General features: G+C 59.1%; 1 protein-coding gene across 8 annotated transcripts in view; it reads right to left on the bottom strand.

The window, feature by feature from the left end:
* Positions 1–868: 868 nt before the first annotated feature.
* Positions 869–20672, bottom strand: part of TTC7B (tetratricopeptide repeat domain 7B) — a 270335-nt gene continuing 250531 nt past the window's right edge. For 3 of the 8 annotated variants that reach the window (XM_055436426.2, XM_088839370.1, XM_055436427.2), the window contains one exon: positions 870–1293. In XM_055436426.2, coding sequence (XP_055292401.1) covers positions 1072–1293 — 222 coding nt within the window. In that variant the 3' untranslated portion in view covers positions 870–1071. Of the gene's footprint in view, positions 1294–20672 lie in introns of all 8 variants that reach the window. The other 5 variants (XM_055436429.2, XM_088839369.1, XM_055436432.2 and 2 more) reach the window with 3 other exon arrangements.

The following is a 20672-nucleotide window of genomic DNA, read 5'->3' as shown; positions in this document are numbered from 1 at the left end:
AGCCGTGGGTCCATTTAAAAATCATTTTTTTATTAACATCATCTTTCCATTCAGCCAAGTGTCTGTAATGTATAAGGAATGTCGGTAAATATTCCATTTGAAGCTTCTTTGTACATATTTCCATCGATAAATAAACTCTGAATTCACATAAAAAAGTTAAACTTAAATAACTCATATTTCCTTCTCTTGTAACAGGCATATATTGGCAAAATATAAATATTCTTGGACTCAGGATTTGTTCTAAGTGAGGACAGTAATTTATCACATGGTACGATTATTGACAACAAAACCAAGAAATTGTCAGCTGGTGTCCTGGCTTGGACTAGTTACTGAGGTGGGAAACAGAAAATTCACATTTGGTTTCTGGGCGAAGGATAGAGCAAGAGTGGTGATGGGAGCCGGGGGGAGAGAACAGTATACTCTGCAGCTCTGATAAAAATAATCTGCTCTGCCACTGAATTTTAACTTTGAATACATTCTTCTACATTTGCGGATTAATTCCATAATCATGTTACTTAAAACTCGGATGTCAACTAACAAAATATGGCACGTAATCCATTTAGAACCACGTCAGTAGATTCGAGAACTATCATCGGGCTGGCGGGAACGGCAACAGAAAAGCACGTGGAGGGCGGTGACTGGGGGTCGGCTGGATGAGTCCACGGCGGTCGGTCGCACACTCGCCCGGGCCTCTCGCGGCGGGGAGGCCGGGCCGCTCAGAGCCGCGGGGGACGACGGTGAGCCGGCTGCTCAGAGGGCGCGGGGGATGATGGGAGGGCACGGCGCGGGGGATGATGGCCGGCGGGCCGCTCAGAGGGCGCGGGGGATGATGGGAGGGCACGGCGCGGGGGATGATGGCCGGTGGGCCGCTCAGAGGGCGCGGGGGATGATGGGAGGGCACGGCGCGGGGGATGATGGCCGGCGGGCCGCTCAGAGGGCGCGGGGGATGATGGGAGGGCACGGCGCGGGGGATGATGGGGAAGGGCAGGGCGGGGCGGCTCAGAGCGCGCGGGGGATGATGGTCGGCCGGCCGGAGGGCACGGCGCGGGGGATGACGGTCGGCCGGGCGGCTCAGAGCGCGCGCGGGATGACGGTGAAGGGCACGGCGGGGCTGCTGGCCTCCAGCTCCAAGGCCGTCAGGAAGCACTCGGTGGCCGCCGCGTCGTTGCCCTGAGCCTGCAGGACCTCGCCCAGGCCGTTCCAGACCTCGTGGGCCGTGGAGTTCACCTGCACCGCGTCCCGCAGGATCTTCTCGGCCAGACTATAGCGGCCCAGCTGGTGGAGGATCAGGGCCTGCAGAGGCAGACAGACACAGTCAGTGAGAGACAGGACGCTCTGGACTCCGCGCTGCCCCTGAGCTTCCGCACGCTCCTCAGAGGCAGGCAGGTGTCTCCGCCGGGCCGGGCGCAGTGGAAGTTCACGTTTTTCCTGCGCTCAGGGCGGGAGTCAGAAGGATCTCTCAAACCGTGAACCATCCGAAGTCACCGGCATTCAGCCATTCGTGAACAACAGCAACAACAAAAGGTCATTTCAAAAGGTTCGCCCGGGAATGCGCCACGTGGAACGGCCACGGTCTGCCTGTGCTGACTCATGGGCCACGGCTGACACCCGCCCACACTGAGGGGTGTTTGCCATCTTTTACTTTTTTTTAACCTCGAGAAAAGTCACAACAAACAGAACAGAAATGTCAGTTGCTCACAGTCCCCACCCTGGCCGCACCTCAATCTCACTGTCCCCTCCAGGCTCGGTGCCCCCCACAGCTGTCGCTTCAGTTTTAATCAGAGCGCATGTGTTGGTCCCCAAACATTCCATCCTAATCATGTTTCCAGGTTGTGCATCTATCTCCACAACTGCTGTGTCTGTATTTCATCCGACAGACACTCTCATTTACTCAAGGATTCCCTCGCGGGGAGACACCCAGGCTTCCCAGTCTCAAGCGACTGAACACCCCCGCCCCTTGCATCGGCGCCAGGCCCTCGGGGTTGCCTCTTTGCATGTCGGGGCTGAACGGGGGGGTGGGGGGGGCAGAGCCCTCCTCGCCGCTTTCCGCTTTCTGGGTGTTACGGGCCATCTTGGCCTGCACTACTTCAGACGAGCTTCAGGGTCACTTTGTGAGTCCCTCTCGCTGTGCGCGATCGCTCTCAGAGCAGGGAGAAGCTGACACCTTTACAAAGCTTCGTCTTCCTGCTCAGAATGCGGCCTGGCCTCTGGGCCTGCAGACCTCAGCCCTGCACGTTCTCTCCGTGCCTCGTGTGTGGCGGGGCTGAGGCCGCCCTGGTTTCCTCAAGGCTGCACCTCACCAGGGGCCAAGGGCAGAGCCAGGCTGTGCTACCCGAGGGTCAGCTGCGGCCCCAGCCACAGCTGCCAGCGCCCTGAGCCCACACTCCAAGGGCTCTGGCCTCCGAGATGAGCTTCTGGAGCGGATAGGGGTGCCCTCGGCAGGCAGCAGCCAGGCCCTGAGGGCTGTGGCCTGGGTAGTTCTCAGGACCAGAGAGCACCCTGACTGCCCAGAGCTGTCGGCACCTCTGAGCACCCGACACGGGGCAGCGAGGCTGACCCGGGAGCCTGTGGTCAGAGGGTGACGGCCGGGACGCCCGCGGCCTCGGCAATGAGTGCGCCTTGGTCCTGGCAGGGCAGGTTCCTGAGTGAGGAGGAGGAGCAGGAGGGCTTGGGCGGAGGGAGGCTGTCCTCCCCGGGCAGAGGACGGTAAACCCAGGGTTAGGGCCCCTTCTCGGAGGAGAAAACTGCATGGAAAACAGCATGAGTTTCCTTCCTTAGTAACATCATCATACCTAATGACATCACAGGGGCTTCCTTGGGGGCTCAGACAGTAAAAAGTCTGCCCAAAACGCGGGAGACCTGGGTTTGAGCCCTGGGTTAGGAAGACCCCTGGACAAAGGAAGGGCTACCAGCTCCAGTATTCTTGCCTGGAGAATCCCCTGGACTGAGGAGCCTGGTGGGCTACGCCCATGGGGTCGTAGAGAGTTGGACACGACTGAGCAGCCAAGCACAGCACAGCACAGCAGACAGGCTCAGAAAGGCCCAATGTCTCGCCCGAGGTCACAGGGCCCAGGAGTGTGGCGCTGGCAGGCCAGCCTGAGGCCCCAGTCCTGTCCTCCCACCTCAGCTTCTCAGCGCTCACTGCCGCCGCTGGCATCCCCCCGGGCACCAACCCAGCTCTATCTGAGCAGAGGGGCGCCCGCTGTGCTGTGTGTCCCTCCCAGCCCTTCTTCCCGCTGCTGTGATGGGGTGGCTCCCCTCCAGAGCACAGCCTTTCTCCCGTTTTTCTGCTGTTCGGGAGCACCCTGCATATTCACTAAAGGACCAGGGGGCTCCTTGCCTTTCTCTGGGGGCCACAGGCCGGCAGTCATCTTGAGGCTCAGGGTGGTTGCAGACACCGAAGGACTGGGGGTCCTGTTGGCCAGAAAGCAGACCCGTGAGACGAGACTCAGGGGCACCAGGACCTTGGCCCAGCGGGGCCTGGAGGTGGCCGCTCCTAGCAGCGACGCTCTGACCCCACCCTGCTGCATTGGGACAAGGACACCAGTCCTCCAGCCGGGAATTCTGTTTCGAAAGTGGTGGCTGCTGGACCTTGGGGGCTCCAGGGGCACAGGGCAGGCGCAAGGGCACCCCTCCCAAAATGCCTGCAGGAACCAGCTGTGGGCTAATCCAACCCACCGTCCTCAGGGCTGGCCAGCTAAGGGCCTTGTGATTCTCTAGGGTTCTTACTGGCTTGGGAATTTCCAGCCCATTCCTGGACTTATATTTCGAACGTAAGAACAGGCTCCCATTTCCAGATGACCTTGAAGCTTCCTGAGCAATTTGTTTAGTGGAATTAATTCCTAACGCTGGGGCAGCTTGGGGAGGCATCACATACTTTCCAGGGACTGCCAGCTCATGCTTGGCAAGGGAATGAAAAATCGGCCTCTCCCCAGTCCCCCAGTGAGCCAAGGGTGGCTTGGAAATCAGGCACAGAGGGAGGGCAACCAGAGCAAGCTCCGGCCGGGGTCTGAGTCAGTGCTAGGGGCCAGCATAGCTGGCAGGTTGGCCAGAGGTGGGCTGGCACCTGGACACCAGGCACCTGGTGCCTGGCCATCGGGACCAACGCACCTCCGGAGCCCCTCTGCGTCGTGAGGGGCTTCCATGTGCCCCTGTTTCCTGACGCCCCCTTCATTCTTCAGGTCCCGCTTCCTCTCTTCTCTGAAGATAAAGGCCTCACCCCTGAGGCTGGCACTCCGCTGTGCTCACCCTCAGCCAGGCCCCACTTTCTCCCAGAACAGGCCTCTTGGCTCATCCAGGCTGATCCGTCAGCCCAGGTATTTCTGCAGGATGCAGCGTCCACCCCTCCTCCACCGCCCCAACCTTAGTCAGTCCCGTCCGGCCCTCTTGCTGGAGCTCTAGTCCATCTGCCTGAAGCCTTGACAATCCCAAAGTCCAGGCCACACCAACCCCTTATGCAGCACTGTGCATGCGCTAAGTCACTTCAGTCTGTCTGACTCTGCGACCTGGTGGACTGTAGCCCGCCAGGCTCCTCTGTCCATGGGACTCTCCAGGCAAGGATATTGCAGTGGATTGCCAGGCCCTTCTCCAGGGGATCTTTCTGACCCAGGGATCGAACCCACGTCTCTCATGTCTTCTGCACTGCCAGGCAGGTTCTTTACCACTGGCGCTGCCTGGGAAGCCCTTAGGCAGCTCTACCTAGCGGCATATTAAAAAGCAGAGATATTACTTTGCCAACAAAGGTCCGTCTTGTCAAAGCTATGGTTTCTCCAGTGGTCATGTATGCATGTGAGTTGGACCATAGAGAAAGCTGAGCACCAAAGAATTGATGCTTTTGAACTGTGGTGTTGGAGAAGACTCTCGAGAGTCCCTTGGACTGTAAGGAGATTAAACCAGTCCTAAAGGAAATCAGTCCTGAATATTCATTGGAAAGACTGATGCTGAAGCTGAAACTCCAATACTTTGGCCGCCTAATGCAAAGAACTGACTCATTTGAAAAGACCCTGATTCTGGGAAAGATTGAAGGTGGGAGAAGGGGACGACAGAGGATGAGATGGTTGGATGGCATCACCGACTCGATGGACATGAGTGTGAGTGAACTCCGGGAGTTGGTTATGGACAGGGAGGCCTGGCGTGCTGTGATCCATGGGGTCGCAAAGAGTCGGACACAACTAAGCGGCTGAACTGACTGACCCTGTGGCATTTAGCTCCCGCCTCCAGCCCTCAGCGGAGCACGGAACAGAGAATTTGATGACTGACGTATTTCATTACCTTAACAAGCAAGCCCCCCAACCCCCGTCAAAGTCACAAACACTCACCGAGTGACTCTGCGCAAACCCCAGCCATGCCCTGGGGACACAGATGCGGGCAAGAAGCCGTCCTGCTCTCAAAGCTGGGGACCCGGTGACAACCCAGTGTGACTGAGCTGTGTGCCCGGCACTGGGCTCTGCCTCAGCCGCCGGCAGGACCGTGCTTCACGTCTACTGTCTGCGCGTGGCAGCCACCACAGACAGGCCGGCTCCTGCCCGAGACACCTCTGCCGGGGGAAATGCGGACTGAGGCATGGTCGCCACGGCTGGGCCCCCGACGCTGGGCCCCTGCTCCTCCTGAGGGGAGACGTGCAAACGGCCTGCGCCTCTGCCAGCCCTGCTGATGCCGGGGCCACCAGAGATGAGGGCCCGCTGGGGCCGGCCTCCCGAGCAGATAGGAGCCCCCGGGGAAGGTGACTCTCCGTCCCTTTCTTCAGGCACAAATGAACACAGCTTGCTAAGCTTGCAATTATCATAATCAGGTGTTTTGTACAAAGAAGACCTTGGTGAGGCACCACACAGGAAGTGAGGGATTAAATTAAACCTATTCTTGCAAAGGAGACAAAATGGACTTGGCGGGTTTCAGGACAATCAGCCTCTTCCTCTTTCACCGCGTTTATGTGCCTGCGGAGACTGCTGCCCAGGGACGGAGCCCCTGGCTGCTTGCAGGGGCGCCGTGCGGGGGCCCTGGCTCTGGGGAGCGCCTCTGTCCACGCCCAGGACAAAAGCCCCTTGGAGATCTTTTTTTTTTTTTTTAAATTTAAAAAATGTATTTATTTTTCCTTTTTTTGGCTGCGCTGTGCGGCCTGTGGGATCTTCGTCCCCCGACCAGGGATCGCAGCAGTGCCCCCTGTGTTGGAAGCACAGAGTCGTAACCACCAGGCCCCCAGGGAAGAAGTCCTGCCTCTTGGAGATTTTAGACGTCACGGTGGGACTCTGCCCAAGTGCCAAGCCGGCGCTTCGCCTGGGGGTGCACTGGCTGTCGGGACACTGGCCCTGCGGCACCACTGCTGGGGGCTCCTGAGCTGGGGCACCCACCCGGGGCAGCGGAGCGTGTGGAGCCCGAGAGGGTGGAGGCAGGTTGGAGCACGGGTCCCCGGCTCCCTGCACCCCGCGAGCCCAGCTCCGCCCCGGCTCAGAAGACTTGCTCGGGTCCCAGGGGCTCTGCCTGCATCATGTGGACACGGACGGAGACACGGGAGGGCAGCGAGGCCTGCGTGAGGCCTGGGAGGGCTCAGTGAGGGAAGCCTTCGCTGCACTGTCCCGTGGTCAACGCCGCGATTCTGAGCGACAGCGGGGCAGGGGCTCCCGGACGCCCCTGCGCCCTCTCGGCCAGCGCCGCGTTAGGTCAGGGAGCCTCCGATTCGCCTCTGCCTGTGCGGCACCCGGGGCGGCCCAGCACTCCCGAGGGCCTGGGTGAGCGTCTGCTGGACGGATGGAGAGACGGATGAGGGGGCGGCGGAGGCGGCGGAGGAGGGACGGGGCCCAGCTCCCTTCCCTGCGACGTAACCCTGGCACCACCGGGCCAACCTCTCAACAACCCTCCCCCCGTAAGCTTTGCCGGAAGAAACGACCGCACTGGTTGCCCCCAGCCCTCGCCAGCCCCCCCAGCCCCCGCTGCAACCCGGCTGTCCCGAGCCCTGTAGACTCGCCCTTCGTGGTGCGGAGTTTCCAGAGCGATGGAAACGTGACGTCGCCTCTCCGTCAGGAGGTCTGAGCGCCTCTCTGACTTCCGCGCTAGAAAGATGCAGACGGCGTGGGCTTCCTCCCTGAAAACCAGCGTAAAGGCGGCAGGGGCATGCTGAGTCTCTTTACCCCCAGTGCTGCCCCCACCCCCAGCCCCGGAACTTGAATTACTTTTATCTGTGTCCCTAGGTCTGGGTGTCCCGCACTGGAGCTGGCAGGACCCTCAGAGCCTGGGCGGGACCCCCAGAGGATGGTGGGACCCCCAGAGGCCGGGCTGGCCAGGTGATGGGAAATCCTGGGTCCAGACAGGCGATTTCACCATCAGCTGCAGCCTGAGACAAGGACTCATAAATTCAATGAGCTCATGCTCAGAAACAGCAGCATCAACATCACCAAAGCTCAGTGTGACACACCGATCTGACTGAAGAAAGATCAGATCCAGCTGGCCCCATGCGCTATCAAGGGACATCCTCGAGAAGGCAGCTTGGGGCGGCCTGTGCAGCTCAGGCTGGGGTGGGGGGCTGGCAGGGGCGAAGGTGGGCAGGAGGGTCCTGGGGTCCCCAGAAGACGTGGGGTTACTGAGTGTTGTCACTCTGAGGCCCAAGAAAGCTGTCAGTAACGTTCCAGCCCATCTCCAGACTCGCTGCCCTTGATCTGCCATTGCAATCGCGTGCCCTGTTGTTGCCAACGAAAAGGACCTGAGTCTCTGCCAGCCCTCAGGAGAGCACCACGGCGTCCGGAAGGACCTCAGCGCCCCCACCAGCTCCCCACGCTTGCACTTTTCCACTCTAATGGCCAAGAGACTCCCGCTGACTTATTTAAGTCTCCCAGGTTGACTTATTTCTTTATTTTTTTCCGCCTTCCCCAACAACAAGTCAGAAGGAGCAACAGCACGGGGCGGCCGGGAAGTCAGTGCTTCCCCACGAGGTGCCTGTGGTGGAAACTCGGTGCTAATCATCCCCCGAGGGAGGCGATGCCCCGCGTGTGTTTGGGAAGACGGTGCCCCACCCCTCCCCCTGGGGTCCACTCCAGGCCCCGGGACGCCTGGGGGGTGCAGCAGCCCAGGAAGCCACCTGGCCCCCCAGCAGCTGGTGGGGTGGGGATGGTGGGGGAAACATGGCCCCAGAGTCCCAGCCAGTGGAGTGGAGGTTCTCTGTGGTCAGGAAAATAGTTCATACGGGACCACCACATTGCTTGGGCTGCCCTGGTGGCTCAGCTGGTAAAGAACCTGCCTATAATGCAGGAGACCCGGGTTCAATCCCTCGGTCAGGAAGATCCCCTGGAGGAGGAAATGGCAACCGGCTCCAGTATTCTGCCCTGGAGAATCCCATGGACAGAGGAGCCTGGCGGGCTGCAGCCCATGGGTGGCAAAGAGTCGGACATGGTAACTCACACACACACACTGCACTGCTAAGCTTCCTGGGAGAAGCCAACAGCGTGGGGTCCTAAAGACCCCAGCCCCATCCTGGGTCCCAGCCCAGGACCCCTTCCCAATAACCCTGACACACCCCCATGAGGCCCCCGCCTCAACCTGTCTTCAGACAGGGTGGGGGGTCACACCTTTGAAGCATCACTACACTTGGGTCTGAACATTTATCACCAACACAATGAAAACAAAAGCCTGTCCTGTTATTTACAGCAAGGAGTCCTGGCCTCCCCTGGGCTCAGAAGCGTCACAGTGGTGGAGGGCAGGTCCTCTCATGCCAGTTCTGCCATCCACCACCAACTGTCCAGCTTAGGCAGAACCTTCTCTCTAGCCTCTTTCCTGACCTAGAAAATGAAGGGGTGGAGGAGGTGATCTCCAGATGAAAATTCGAGGGTTTGGTCAAATTTTCCACCCAACAAGTAATTTTTGGAGCATCAGTTACATACCAGCAAAGAAGAACTAAAGAGCCTCTTGATGAAAGTGAAAGAGGAGAGTGAAAAAGTTGGCTTAAAACTCAACATTCAAAAAATGAAGATCATGGCATCTGGTCCCAAAACTTCATGGCAAATAGATGGGGAAACAATGGAAACAGTGACAGACTTTCATTTCTTGGGCTCCAAAATCACTGCAGATGGACTGCAGCCATGAAATTCAAAGATGCTTGCTCCTTGGAAGAAAAGCTATGACCAACCTAGACAGCATATTAAAAAGCAGACATTACTTTGACAACAAAGGTCCATCTAGTCAAGGCTATGGTTTTTCCAGTAGTCATGTATGGATGTGAGAGCTGGACTGTAAAGAAAGCTGAGCTCTGAAGAATTGATGCTTTTGAACTGTGGTGTTGGAGACGACTTTTGGGAGTCCCTTGGACTGCAAGGAGATCAAACCAGTACATCCTAAAGGAGGTCAGTCCTGACTGTTCATTGGAAGGACTGATGCTGAAGTCAAAACTCCAATACTTTGGCCACCTGATGTGAAGAGCTGGCTCACTGGAAAAGACCCTGATGCTGGGCAAGATTGAGGGCGGGAGGAGAAGGGGACAACAGAGGATGAGAGGGCTGGATGGCATCACCGACTCTGAGTTTGGGTAAGCTCCATGAGTTGGTGATGGACAGGGAGGCCTGGTGTGCTGCAGTCCGTGGGGTCGCAAAGAGTCGGACACGACTGAGTGACTGAACTGACTGAACTGAGCTACATACCTGGTGCGTATCTGTTCTTTCAGGGCTTAAACTTTAATCGGAGAAATAAGCAGCAAACATGGCAGGCGGCCTCTTTCCTGCCATCAGCAGGGCAGAGTGCCCACGGAGGGCCAGGAAGGGGGCTGGGAAGGGCTGCCTGGGGGGAGGCCCTTGTGCGTGGGGGGCCCTCCAGCAGTAAGACGGACACAAATGGGAGAGTGACCCGGAGGCGTGGCCCCTTCCACCGCGAGGCCCAGCATGGGTGGGAGAGAGAAGGGGTCTCTCTCTGAGTCTGGGAGACCCTGGGGACACCCGGCTCAGTCCCCTGGGACCTGTGTGCCCTGGGACCCCGTGGGCGCTCGGTAAACGCTGCTCGTCCGAAAGGCAGTCAGGACACGTCGGTGCTCGGGGGACGCTGGGCGTGGGCGTCACCCACTCCCCGAGGAGGGCAGGCACCCTGCAAGCAGGTCTGGGCACGGTGGGGGCGGGGAGGGCGCAGCGGGGCGTGCGGGGCCCCCCCAGGAGGGCGGCGACTCCCTCCCTGTAGGGGGATGCGGTCATCCTGGCCAGTGGCTGCTGCATCCCCGCCAAGCACTGGGCATGAACTATTTTTCCACTTTTACACAGGAACAAACAGGAATGATAAGACACTTTCTGACGAAGGGAGGACAGGAATTGATAAACCCTGGAAAATTCTTTTTCCACAAATAACAGGAGGAGTCAGCACACAGAGTCCAGGCAGGAAGGCAGGTGGGGGCTGCAGGGCTGCGGGCAGGGGTCGTGGGGGAAGTTCCGCCGCCCGTTTGCTGGGACCTGGGGATCCCACCCTGCCCTCGGGGCTGGCTCGGCAGTGGACGCAGAGCAGCTGCCCCTGGATCCTCGGGGCTGCAGAGCCCGTGGATCGGACAGCCTGGCCTCCTTTGCCCCACATGGCTGAGCCCTCACGCTGACCGCCCCAGAGAAGAACCAGCAGTGTCACTTCCTCAACACTCCCCACTCCCATGGGAAGGGCAGGGACGTGGCTGTCCCCTGCGGAGAGGCCCTCGGGGCTGAGCTGAGGTGCTGGCCACCTGCCCTTCCACGGACTTCGATGCCAGCACCTTGAAGTCTGCAGGCCACAAGCCCCTGTGGGGAACTCCCTGGTGGACCCCGAGGGTGGACGGGTCACCTGGCTGGAGGGAGGGAGTCAGAGGGGTCAGGGGCAGCCGCTGCAATCGGCGCCTGTGGTCAGGCCATGGGACGCACGCGTGGACTCAGGGAAGGCAAGACTCACTGGTCCCCGGAGGCAGCCACTCGCAGGCAGGGGGACCTACCCTCAGCTGCACTGCCCAAGGAGTGGGGGTCTGCTCTCAGCCCCCGTAGCCACTTGGGGACCCCTGCTCGTTGTCTGGGGGTCTTTGCTGAGAAGGGAGCCCTCCCTGTCTCCCAGAGGGCAGGGCCCCGGGACACCCAACATCCACCTTGCCGGGCCCCGGGGGCCTGGGCACGTCACACGGTTCTCGTAGCCGCTTCCTGGAGCCAAAGGAAGGGGCAAAATCCTAACAGCCACCAGGCGGGAGCTCCCCTGGCGGCCCCGTGAGAATGGGACTCTCATGTCTGCAGGACAGAGGCCACACTGCCGTCCAGGGTAGCAGGAGTGGCCAGTGGATGGCAGAGCTAGAACGCAAACGTGGGTCTTCTTGGCTCTAAAGAGTGAGCACTGTCAACCATCCCAGCTCCCGCCCCACCCCGGATGGCGCTGTGTGTTCCCCCAAGCTTTCCCTGCCGGCCATCTCCAAGCAGAGGGGCCAGGTGACCCCGCCGCATCACTCCCTGAGCATGGCTGCCTGCCCTCGGGCGCTCTGCCTCGCGGATGCCCCTGCTCCCCTGTCCCTGCCTCCCTCCCTCCTGAGCTGTCTGACCCCAGGTCAGTGTGCAGCAGACTGGCCTCCAGAAGGAAAACTCCCTGTTCACAGCGTTTACCACCTTCCGGGTGTGAACGCCCGCTCCGGGGCTGCGTGCATGGGGTGTCTCTGCAGGGCCAGGGCGGGTCAGCCCCAGGACACTGCCGTCTCCGGGGCTGAGGGCAGACGGGGGGAAGCGGCCCGTCTTCTCCCCTTGTCAGGCAGCGTGACTCCACAAAGCTTGCGCCAAGTCACTCGGTCGTGGCCGACTCTCTGTGACCCCTTGGATCAACCCCCCCAGGCTCCTCTGTCCACAGGACCCTCCAGGCAAGAACACTGGAGTGGTTGCCATGCCCTCCTCCAGGGGATCTTCCTGACCTGGGGATCGAACTTGTGCCTCCTGCTGAAGGCGGGTTCTTCACTGCTGAGCTCCGGGGAAGCCCTGGACAAGCTGAGGGTATCAGTGAAATGCCCTCGGGACGCCCCTGTGCCTCTGTCTCCTCCCCTTCAGCCTCCAAAGGCTCCCTGGGCACCTGGCCTCCTGAGCCTGGCTCCCTGAAGCCGGCCGCCCCCTGGTGGGCGCTGGGGGCGGGGGCGGGGTCAGCAGGAGGAACAGGGTTGCAGCATCAATTGTCCCAGAGGCAGAGGCTGATCGTCCCCTCTGCGTGAGGCACCCGGCGGCAGGTAGAGAGATCTAACAGCGTGTGGGAGCTCTAATTAGAGAGCCAATTATAACTCCACTGACCTGCCTGGCTTTGACAGGCCTGCAAAAATGCATGTTTGTCCTCAGGAAGAAGCAGGTTTTGCTTCTTGTTTGTTCTGAGAGATCCTCGCAGGGACGGCTTGCTGGCACTTTGGTTCCAACCTCCTGCGTCTGTCTGGCTGCCTGCAGCCCTGACACGGGGGATCAGAGGGAACCTGCGGGGACTCTGGTCCCTGAGGGGAGGGCTGCTTCCCGCCCCAGGCCTGCTTCGTGCTTCTGTTTATCAGGAAGGACACAGCCTGGTACCCACGGGCCCCCCCACAGGGCCAGGCAGGCAGTTTCTGCTTCATCTGGAAGGGTGTCAGCTGGCATTTCAATCACGGGCCTCTTCAAGACGGACCTCCTAGCAAGGCCGGGCCCCAGGCTCGGTGCCTGTGTGTCCAAGCTTCCTTGCAGAAACAGGCCCTCTGATCTCAGCTTGGCCACCCGCCCTCCCCAGGGAGGCTGGCACCTGGCAAGAGCCTCGGGTCTCTGGGAGACACGGAGACGGGACGGCGCGCTCCTCCCGAGAGCCGAGGCCACGCTCACTGTCAGACAACAGGGGTCAGCTGCAGTCAGAGGCGGCCCTGACACGCAGCAGGGGCTCACAGGCCTTCTAGATGACTCGGGGATGTTCTGAAAGGCTTGGAAGGAAACCAGACCTGCAGAAGCGCACCTTAAGAGACGTGTTCTGTAAACACCAAGGCGCTGAGGAAGGGGAGGGAGAGCTCAGGTGGGAGGAGAGGGGATCTCGTGACCGCCAGCGGCCGGCCAGAGTGACCAGGCGAAGGAACCGGGGCACGGGCGGCAGGGCTGGGGTCCTGGGAACCGAGCCTGGGGGCCGTGGAGCAGAAGTGCTCCCAGAGCTCCCTGAAGCCCGAGGCCCACACTGGTGGCTAGCTGGGTGGGTGGCGCTCTCAGACTCGGGCTCCAGCCCCTCCCCAGCAGGCCGCTAGCAGCCTCCTCACCCAGCACTCAGCCCGGAGCCCCTGTGCGCCTACACCGCTCCCTGGTCAGCAGGTCTCTAAGAGCGGGGGTCTGCGGTGCCTGGCCCCCGAGCAGGCTCCCAGTCTGCACCTTCCCACAGCCCGAGGGTTGGAAACCCGGCGATCCTTGGCGTTTCATCACTGGTGCATGTGGCATTCCTTCCTTCTAAGCAAAGACCTAGGGAGGACATCCTGCCACAGGTTTCCCCCAGGTTCTGCTTCTGGTTTTCCTTCACCAACATCAAGGATATCGGTGTCCACCAGAGTGGATGGGTGGCAGATGAAAGCCTGGACTAAAAACCCCTCACCCCCACCCTACCCCCTTGGCAACAGAACGGATGCCAAAGACGGACCCAGAGACATTCCTGCGCACGCCCAGACTCCCAAACCAGCACTGAAGTGCGTGGATCTAGCCATTTCCAGGGCTCGGACAGCTGTGAGCAGGGAGACATCCCCGAGCGAGGTGAGAGGCAGGAGAAGAGACGGAGGCTTCACCCCAGGTGGGAGCAAAAGAGGAAGGAGACAGCTGCAGCAGATGCCGCTCGATGTGAAGACAGCGTCACACCCTTCACCCCTGAAAAGACGCTGAGAAATCCCTCTCCTCCCACCAGAACAAGCGGCTGACTTCTCTGGGGCCAGGGTCCCTGTGCAGGAGGTTAGAAAGCTGATCCATTTCACCCCACTGCAGCTCAGGAAGGCAAGTGCTAGTATCCCATTTAACAGATGAGGAAAGTGCTCAGTCGTGTCTGACTCTTTGTGACCCTATGGACTGTAGCCTGCCAGGTCCTCTGTCCCTGGAATTCTCCAGGCAAGAATACTGGAGTGGGCTGCCTCCAGGGGATCTTCTGACCCAGGGATTAAACCCGGGTCTCTTGTGTCTCCTGCATTGGCAGGTGGGTCCTTTACCACTAGTGCCATGGGCATGAAATCTTCAAAAGTGATGGAGTCAGGATTCCTGGGGGCGGGGGCTGCCACTCAGTGCTGTCCCTCCCTCCCCTGTCTGCCTCAGCGTCCCCATCTGTAAAAGGAGTTGCTCAGATTAGGGAATCCCAGGGGCACTCTAAACCCGGGAGTGCCCTCCACCCTCTGGGGAGCTGCAGGTCCAAAGGCTTTCATCTGCCACCCGTCCACTCTGGTCACTCATCCTTGATATAGGTGAAGAAAAACCAGAAGCAGACCCTGGGGGAACTTCCGGGGGGGGGTCCCCCCTAGGTCTTCGGGCTAGAGTTTAAGTTCAGACTGTCAGAAGGTCCGGACCACACGAGGGAAGACGTGGCCCAGAGAGAAAGTCCAGAAACACCAGTGACAGGCATCTCTGAGACCAGTAGCAGAAGACGGGGCAATTTACGTGTCAGACAGGCCAGGGCAGCCAGTCCAGGTGGCCCCCAATGCCCCGGGAGGGGACGGGGGCTGCCTCGCCATGCCCTCTGGCTGAGTTCAGAGGCAGGCAGTGTGGGGAAGGACGCTCAGGAAGCCAAGAAAACCGCATTTCTGAAATCCAGGGAGGCCTGAAATAACGAGGGAATTAGGAACTGGGATCTAGAACCCAGGACGGCGCTGGTAAATCAAACAAATCCGGACCAAATTCCTATCCAAGCTAGGGAGCAGCAACTGTGGCAAGGCAGGAAGGTGGTGGAAGCGAAATGTCAAATCGTCCTGGAAGACTGGAGCAGAATTTCTAAGAATAAGTGGTTTGGGTAGGGTACGGCAGATTTTAAATAATTTTAGATCATCATTACTAATGAGACACTGAACCACACTGCCTGTAATTAGTCATCTAAGACTGCTGCTGCTAAGTCACCCCAGTCGTGTCCGACCCTGCGTGACCCCACAGACGGAAGCCCACCAGGCTTCCCCATCCCCGGGATTCTCCAGGCAAGAACACTGGAGTGGGTTGCCATTTCCTTCTCCAATGTGTGAAAGTGAAAAGTGAAAGTGAAGTCGCTCAGTCATGTCCGACCCCTAGCGACCCCACGGACTGCAGCCTACCAGGCTCTTCCATCCATGGGATTTTCTAGGCAAGAGTACTGGAGTGGCTTGCCATTGCCATCTAAGACTACAAAACAGAAAATAAACAAAAGACCCTGATGCTGGAAGGGATTGGGGGCGGGAGAAGGGGACGACAGAGGATGAGATGGCTGGATGGCATCACTGACTTGATGGACATGAGTTTGAGTGAGCTCCGGGAGTTGGGGATGGACAGGGAGGCCTGGCATGCTGTGGTTCATGGGGTCACAAAGAGTCGGACACGACTGAGCGACTGAACAACAAGAGTACAGCACAGGAAATAGAAATAAACACAGAATTCTTTCTTTCTGTTCCCTTAAGTTGCTGCAAAGGGACACCTGGTGACATGGCTGACATTTCAGAGCCCATGCCGGGTCTGTGTTGCTTCTGGGTCTTTGACTTGAGTCCTCAGTGAAATCAGGGGTGGCCCGAAGCCATGGAGCCCTGGCCAGCACCCAGAAAATGCTGCAGTGGGAGGGAGGACCCAATAATCAAGCAGAAAATGTCTGCAGAGACGACGTGCACCAAATGAGGCCGATGGGGCTGGGAGGATGCCTGGGGGGGTCGGGGTGGGCGGCGAGAACAAGGCCACATGCCACACTGGGGTCGTGCGGACGCACAGCCCACGTTCCAGGGTCCTGGGCAACACGCCTTTCACTCCACTGAGGACGCTCATGCCCAGCGAGCTGCAAATGCTCTCGGCTAAAGGACACAGCTCCAAAAGGAAGTAAAGACGTAGCTGGCACCATAAAATCCTGTTACCTGCTTCTAGGGTACTGGGTAGTACCCTCCCCCAGCCACTCAAATGTGCCCTTCCCTGGATTCCCCCCACCCCCACCCGCTTCAGCAGGCCCGCCCTTTGTTTTTGCCACTTCTGTCACCTCCCACCCAGAGACAGGTGCGTGCTAGGGCGCTTCAGTCGTGTCTGACTCCCTGCGACCCCATGGACTGTAGCCTGCCAGGCTCCTCTGCCCGTGGGATTCTCTAGGCAAGAAAACTGCAGTGGGTGGCCATTTCCTCCTCCAAGGGATCTTCCCCACCCAGGGATCAAACCCAAGTGTCTTAGAGCTCCTGAATTGGCAGGCAGGTTCTTTACCTCTAGCACCACCTGGGAAGCCCAGAAGCAGGGACTCTGCAAGCCCAGTTAGGGCAACGTGCCCTCCCCTTCCGTTCCCCAGAGGAGCTGCCCTCTAGGCGAGCTGTGAGAGCCAAGAAGATAGCACGGTGCTGTGGAAATAGTAAGCTGCTTCCAGCTGGGTTTGGGGTGGGGGTCGGGGGTGAAAGAAGAATCCCCCTCAGTCAGGGACCAAAAGCAGAGGTGGTCTCGCCCGGAAGGGACACCAGGCCCGCGGTCTATGGGGGGAGCCAGTAGGAGGGGCTGAGTCACCATCGAAGGACCAGGAAGAGACTTGGGGAGAGAAGGCCCACAAGAGCGTTCACCCGGCCCGGGCGCTGGGGTCTGGGTGTCCGCTGTTTTCAGACAGGAAACATGCCTAGTGGCAGTCGCGGGGCGCACGGGAGGCTGTCCCTTGCTGGCCCGGGCTGTCTCCAGGGCGCGTTACCCGGGAGGCCCTGGCCCCTGAGGAAGCTCCGCGGCGGCGGGGGCGCTGCCCGCATCAGCGCAGCCCCTCGGTGCCGCCGCCTCCCCGGGACCACCCGAGCCTCCCGGCACCCGGGTCGGGGTCAGGCCTAGGGGCCTGGCACGGAGCTTGGCAAGGAACAGGGAGCGCGCACAGGGCTCCGACCAGGGACGGGTGGACGCTGAGCTGGCGCTCTGATAGCCGCTCGGGAACCAGGCCTCCTGGGGCGTGGCCGCGGGTCCGTCCCGATTGGACCGAGAGACCCCGGAGCCCCGGCCTGCCTCTCACCGCGACGCCGCTCCTGCGGGCCAGGGCCACGGCGACTGCAGGCCTGGGCCCTGGCCATCTGCGGTCCCAGCCACCACGCCCGCCAGACGGGTTCAAGGCCTGGCACGGAGGAGTGTTCGCAGCCGACAGGACACTCTGAGCGTGAGAGGGGCTGTCGCGGCCCCCTCCCAGCCCTCGAGCGGAGCAGCAGAGGGCTGCCCCGCAGCCTTCTCTGGCATTCAGCCCCCGGAGCAGGTCTGAGGGTCCCCCCCAGGCCCGGACACCCGGATCCCCGCCCGGGAGCCCGGCTCATCCTCCTGAGACCCTCCTGAGACCCGCCCCCCGGAAGTCCCATTACTCAGCCCCGCCTAGGCCTCCACGGTGCGCTCCTACGTCATTTGCTGTCCTTGTGGCCGACGGTACGTTGTGCCAAGGCCGAGGTAACAGGGAGCAGGTGACCCTGACCGAGGAGAACTAGCCTGCTCCCACGGGCTCTGCTGCGTCTAGTCAAGGCAGTGCGCAAACAGGCTTCCGGCCGGGCCTTCACTCACCAGAGGGGAGCAGTGACAGCTGTGAAGGGCACGGTCACCCGTCCCCGCCTCCCAACCCCCAAGCCGGCGGTCACGCCCCAGTCTATATGGCCACTGCGCTGTCAGGCCAGATGCCTCCCCCAAGGAGCAGACAGACCCGTGGACAGACAGCTCCTGGTCGGTTCAACTAGTGCTTCCAGGGAGGGAGGTCCAGGGGCCGACACCTCCTGCCAGAATGGGTGGGCAGGTGGGGAGCCAAGAAAGGCTCCCCTGGGCAGTGACCCCGAGTCTGCTCCGTGAGAGGCTCCATCCCTCCTGCCCGCAGGCCGAAGTCTATGCCTGTGCAGCCTCTGCCCCAGGCTGAGGGCCCAGCGCAGCCTGGTCACCGGCCATCGTCCACAGCAGTCTGGTCTGGCCCGGCATGGCCGCCCAAGCAGAGGTGACGCCTTCTGTCTCTGCCTGAGACAGGTCTGGCCTCCGCTGTTTCCCAAACCCTTTCAGCGGTGATGACCAAGGCGACAGGCTCGAAAGCCACAGTCAGAAAGTAATACTTGAAAAGGAAAGCACCATGCTTCTTGCCAAGCATGTGCCATGATATGTTCTTACTTCAGCTCCTCTAGTTGCTGAAATTTGGTTCAGGAGGGAAGCCGCTCCCGAGGTCAGCTTCTCCGGAAAAGAACTCCCCTCAAATAGATGCAGAGGGGCCTCCACCACAGGCAGGTGGACCTGAGCTAGTGCTTAGAGAGCCTGCAGGACTCAACCCACAAAACCACACCACTGGGTGGCCACTGTTATCACTCCCATTCCACAGCTGAGAAAATGGAGGCCCAGGAAGACTAAGGGACTTGGCCACACAGTCAGGAAGTGATAAAGCAGGGACCCAGGTGGGCTGGGAGAAGGCAATGGCACCCTACTCCAGTACTCTTGCCTGGAAAATCCCATGGATGGAGGAGCCTGGTAGGCTACAGTCCGTGGGGTCTCGAGGAGTCGGACATGACTGAGCGACTTCACTTTCACTTTTCAGTTTCATGAACTGGAGAAGGAAATGGCAACCCACTCCAGTGTTCTTGCCTGGAGAATCCCAGGGACGGGGGAGCATGGTGGCTGCCATCTGTGGGGTCGCACAGAGTCGGACACGGCTGACGCGACTCAGCAGCAGCAGCAGCAGCCGTCTGTGGGGTCACACAGAGTCGGACACGACAGAAGCGACTCAGCAGCAGCAGCAGGTGGGCTGGCCCTGGCGCCATGCACTTGGTCGCTGTGCTGTCCTACTGTTTAAGCTGTAGACCCTTAACAGACTTGACCTTCCAGTCCTGCTCTGCTCCTAACTTGAAATGTGACCTGGGGAAGGTCACCAAGCTCAGTGTCTTTCCCATCAGTAAAAATGAAATTCTCGATTTCACCGCACCTTGCAAGAATAAACATCAGACATGGAGGGTGAGGTTTTAAATTTCTTTTCAGAGGTGAAGTTTATGTCCAAGCCAAGGATTCCCAATTCTCAGAAGGGCTTGAAGCTGCCAGAGTGGCTAAGAGGCAGTGTGTACCACAAAAGGGCGGCAGCGGAGCTGGCTAGAGAACCAGCAACAGGTAGGAAGCCCTGCACTCTCCTCTCTGTTAGTCTGAGCCTCAGATAAACAGCCAAGAACGACAGCAGAGAAATGAAGCCTTGTACGCTTTTCAAAGAGGGCTATCAGCAACACACAGGAGTGCAGAAAGGGTGGCCCTCTAAATATTTCATTAATCTTTCTTTAAAGCAAACAGTCATCCTCCTTATGTTTAAAAGCAGTTTTAAAATCCTGAAAAAATGAAATACGATGAATAGGTGAGACGGCCTTCTCACTAGACTGCGGTAGAGCTTTGTTCCCTCCCAATCATGCCTCCCATGCAAAGAGAGAAATTGATACTTTGGATGAAAGAGATCGGTTTCTAAGGACGAGTGTTTGCAAGGGGAAGGACATCTCCACTCTGCTCCATTACTTTAATTGTCCCTGGGTCTCGTCTAGAGTAACAGGATCAGAGTTCCCTTCTCTAAGACTGGTTTCTCCAAGGCAAAGATGTGTACCCCTGCCCTGTCTGTCTGTGCCCTGGGCCCCGGGTCCCCCTTGCTAAACTGATGGATAAATTAGATCCACAGACTCAGCTGCCATCTCTGGTGAAAGTGAAAGTGTTAATCGCTCAGTCATGTCTGACTCTTTGCGACCCCTCGGACTGTAGCCCACCAGGCTCCTCTGTCCATGGAATTCTCCAGGCAAGAATACTGGAGTGGGTTGTCATTCCCTTCTCTAGGGTATCTTCCCCACCCAGGGATCCACCCTGGGGCCTCCTGCATTGCAGGCAGATCCTTCACTGTCTGAGCCACCAGGGCCATCTCTGGAATCACCCTGAAACATTCACCAGCTTCCTGCTGCCTCTTTCCTCCAACAGGGGTATCCATTGGAAAACATGCTTCTAAATAATGAAATGAGACACAAGCAATTTCCCCCAAATCTTATGAAACAGATGGACACTTTAAAGGAGCGAGAGGAATAAAAACACCAGAGTTTCATAATTTAGTGGCACAAGCTGCCTGCCTCAAGCAAGCCGGAGCTCACCTCCTTCCCTGGATTCAAACCCTCCCTGCCATCCTTCTGGCTCATCATGCATAATAGGATGAAATGTTTTCCCTCAGTAATCAAGCCTGTAAGCGTCTAGACAGTTAAAAGCAAGCTCCAACTTCAGAGCGATGTTGTGAGCCTGTTTTGATGCTTCCGGCTCAAACTTTAGAGCCGTGCAGAACCTCGCATTTCAGGCCCTCCTTCCAGACCCACTGCCAATAGGCGTGCCCCCGGGTATTTCATAATAAAACCCACTTTCCCGACAGCATGGCCGTGCTCCCTGCCAGCCTCTGCAACTCACGTGCTCCTGAAGCAGAACTGCGACCCACGGCTAAAGTTCTCACGCTCGATGTTGCTGCAGATTTCCGATGTTTCAGAAAGCCTGAGACGGGGGCTTCCCTGGACGGACTGAACTTGGCTTTCCAGTGTGGGGGATGTGGGTTTGATTCCAGCTTGGGGACTAAGATCCCACCCACATGCCTCG

This window comes from Moschus berezovskii, chromosome 9 (genome assembly GCF_049115385.1).
Source record: "Moschus berezovskii isolate FMDL1 chromosome 9, NW_MosBer_1.0, whole genome shotgun sequence".
Lineage (NCBI taxonomy): Eukaryota > Metazoa > Chordata > Mammalia > Artiodactyla > Moschidae > Moschus > Moschus berezovskii.
Note: the sequence above shows the minus strand (reverse complement) of the source record. Positions and strands in the feature narration are given on the sequence as shown.